This window comes from Corvus brachyrhynchos, unplaced genomic scaffold, assembly GCF_000691975.1.
Source record: "Corvus brachyrhynchos isolate BGI_N302 unplaced genomic scaffold, ASM69197v1 scaffold346, whole genome shotgun sequence".
Taxonomy (NCBI): Eukaryota; Metazoa; Chordata; class Aves; order Passeriformes; family Corvidae; genus Corvus; species Corvus brachyrhynchos.
In genome coordinates this window covers 4,936,227-4,938,146 of record NW_008238644.1, presented here as the reverse complement: position 1 = coordinate 4,938,146, position 1,920 = coordinate 4,936,227, and the positions used below count along the sequence as shown (strand labels likewise).

At 49.0% G+C, this 1,920-nt stretch overlaps 1 protein-coding gene across 1 annotated transcript in view; it reads left to right on the top strand.

Moving 5' to 3' along the window:
• The first annotated feature begins 1,348 nt into the window (after nucleotides 1-1,348).
• TRPC5 (transient receptor potential cation channel subfamily C member 5) overlaps nucleotides 1,349-1,920 on the top strand; it is a 70,307-nt gene continuing 69,735 nt past the window's right edge. Inside the window, exon 1 of the mRNA XM_017737497.1 lies at nucleotides 1,349-1,743. Coding sequence (XP_017592986.1) covers nucleotides 1,366-1,743 — 378 coding nt within the window. The 5' untranslated portion in view covers nucleotides 1,349-1,365. The remainder of the gene's footprint in view (nucleotides 1,744-1,920) is intronic.

Sequence of the window (1,920 nt, the reverse complement as noted above, 5' to 3'; positions counted from 1 at the left end):
AAACACTGGATTCTGTGGCTCTGTCTGTGCAGAGAGACACACGTGAGCGATGTGACAGCATCTCTGGGTATGTAACAAACACAAACTTCTGTCACACCTCAGGGAGAGCGGGATCCTGAGCGAGCACATTCCCCGAGGTGCCAAACTGGCTGGTGCAGCTCCCTGGCTCCCCAGGAAGTTCACAGATGCAGCTTTGCTGTCTGCTACAGCCACCCACTGTTCTGCAGTGTCAGCTGGGCTGGAGCTCAGATCCACCCACTCTGGAAAGGCAGAAATGGCACCTGCAGTGCCCTGGGTCTGCTCTGCAGCCACCACTGCCTCCTCCTCGGTATCTTTTATCAGCACCTCCTTTTCCTCCTGGAAAGGGCACTAAAATGGACCAACGCTCCGGCTAATTTGCTGCAGGAAGCCGTTGAGCTTTGGGCAGGGAGATGGAATAAGTCACCCAATTAATTATTATAGCTGCTGGTGGCTCCTGGTGCTGACCTGGTGTCGTTTGTCAATGCCAAGCAGAGGTAGACAAGCCTGGTTCCTTTTTTCCTTACCTGTAAATACCCAGCCCCTGTTTCCTATGACTCCAGTCACCTGCTGGGATCTTTGAGGCATGGGAAGGAACCCCAATTCATTCTGTTCGCTGCACTTGTTCCAGGGCAGGATTTACTTCTTGTTTTCCTAGGCCACAAAACAACATTGCTGCCTTTGGAGAGCAAGGGTGGAGGCTTTCTACATCAGCCTGTCTTTAGGTCCTATTTATAAATGAGGAGAGTGAGAAAGTATGTTTAAAAACATGCAAGCTTTAAAAATAAAACCGTGACCTAGTCAAAGAGTAAACATTAAGGAAAAATAAAAGACTGTTTTAAGAGACAGAAGCAGAGAAGAAGCAGTAAAAATGTTCAAAATGAATCTATTACTGTAAAGAGGAGGGTGTAAATCAGCAGCTCGCATCACTGACAGTTCAGAGATGCTGAGGACCTGGCTTAGCAGTGGAAAAGGAGGAAATAAAAAGAAGTTTGAGTGGGAAATAAAGCAGAGATGAGAAATCCACTGATTTGCATGTGATAGATTACCCATGAGCATCAAGACCGTGCTTCTGACCAGACAAAAGACATCAATGCCATAGTGTTTGAGCAAGATAAAAAATTATACTGAGTGTCATCGTGAGTGCCTCTCCTGAGCAGTGGTGTCACCTTTATGCTTTCAGATAACTCTTTGATGGGGGCTGCTCAGGGGCTGTTGAGAATACATCTTAAAAAGGGATGGGGAGCTGTTCCTGTGATGGTCCTTGGGAAGTTTGTCCCCTGTGTGGCTGTGTTGTCACTGATGTGTGGTTCTCCTCCCTCACAGGTTGCCTGGTCACTATGAACAATGGCCCAGCTATACTACAAAAAGGTCAACTTCTCCCCATACCGAGACCGGATCCCACTCCAGATCGTGCGAGCGGAGGCAGAGCTCTCGTCGGAAGAGAAAGCCTACCTCAGTGCTGTGGAGAAGGGGGACTATGCCAGTGTGAAACATGCCTTGCAGGAGGCAGAGATCTACTACAACATCAACATTAACTGTATGGATCCTCTCGGTCGCAGTGCCCTTCTAATAGCCATAGAGAACGAGAACCTGGAGATCATGGAGCTGCTGCTGAGCCACAGCATCTACGTGGGGGACGCTCTGCTCTACGCGATACGGAAGGAGGTGGTGGGAGCTGTGGAGCTGCTGCTGAATTACAGGAAACCCAGTGGTGAAAAACAGGTCGGTCGAGTGTTCCCGTTCAGTTTTGAGCCGTTATCCTGCCTTAGGAAACTGCTGCTGCTCAGAGTGAAGTCCTTGATGTAGGTCCATGGCTTTAAATGCCCAGAGCAGACCGGGGCAGTCCTGTGTGGATGGTAATTCTCCAGCCTAAGCAAACATGTCTGCCTGACTTAAACT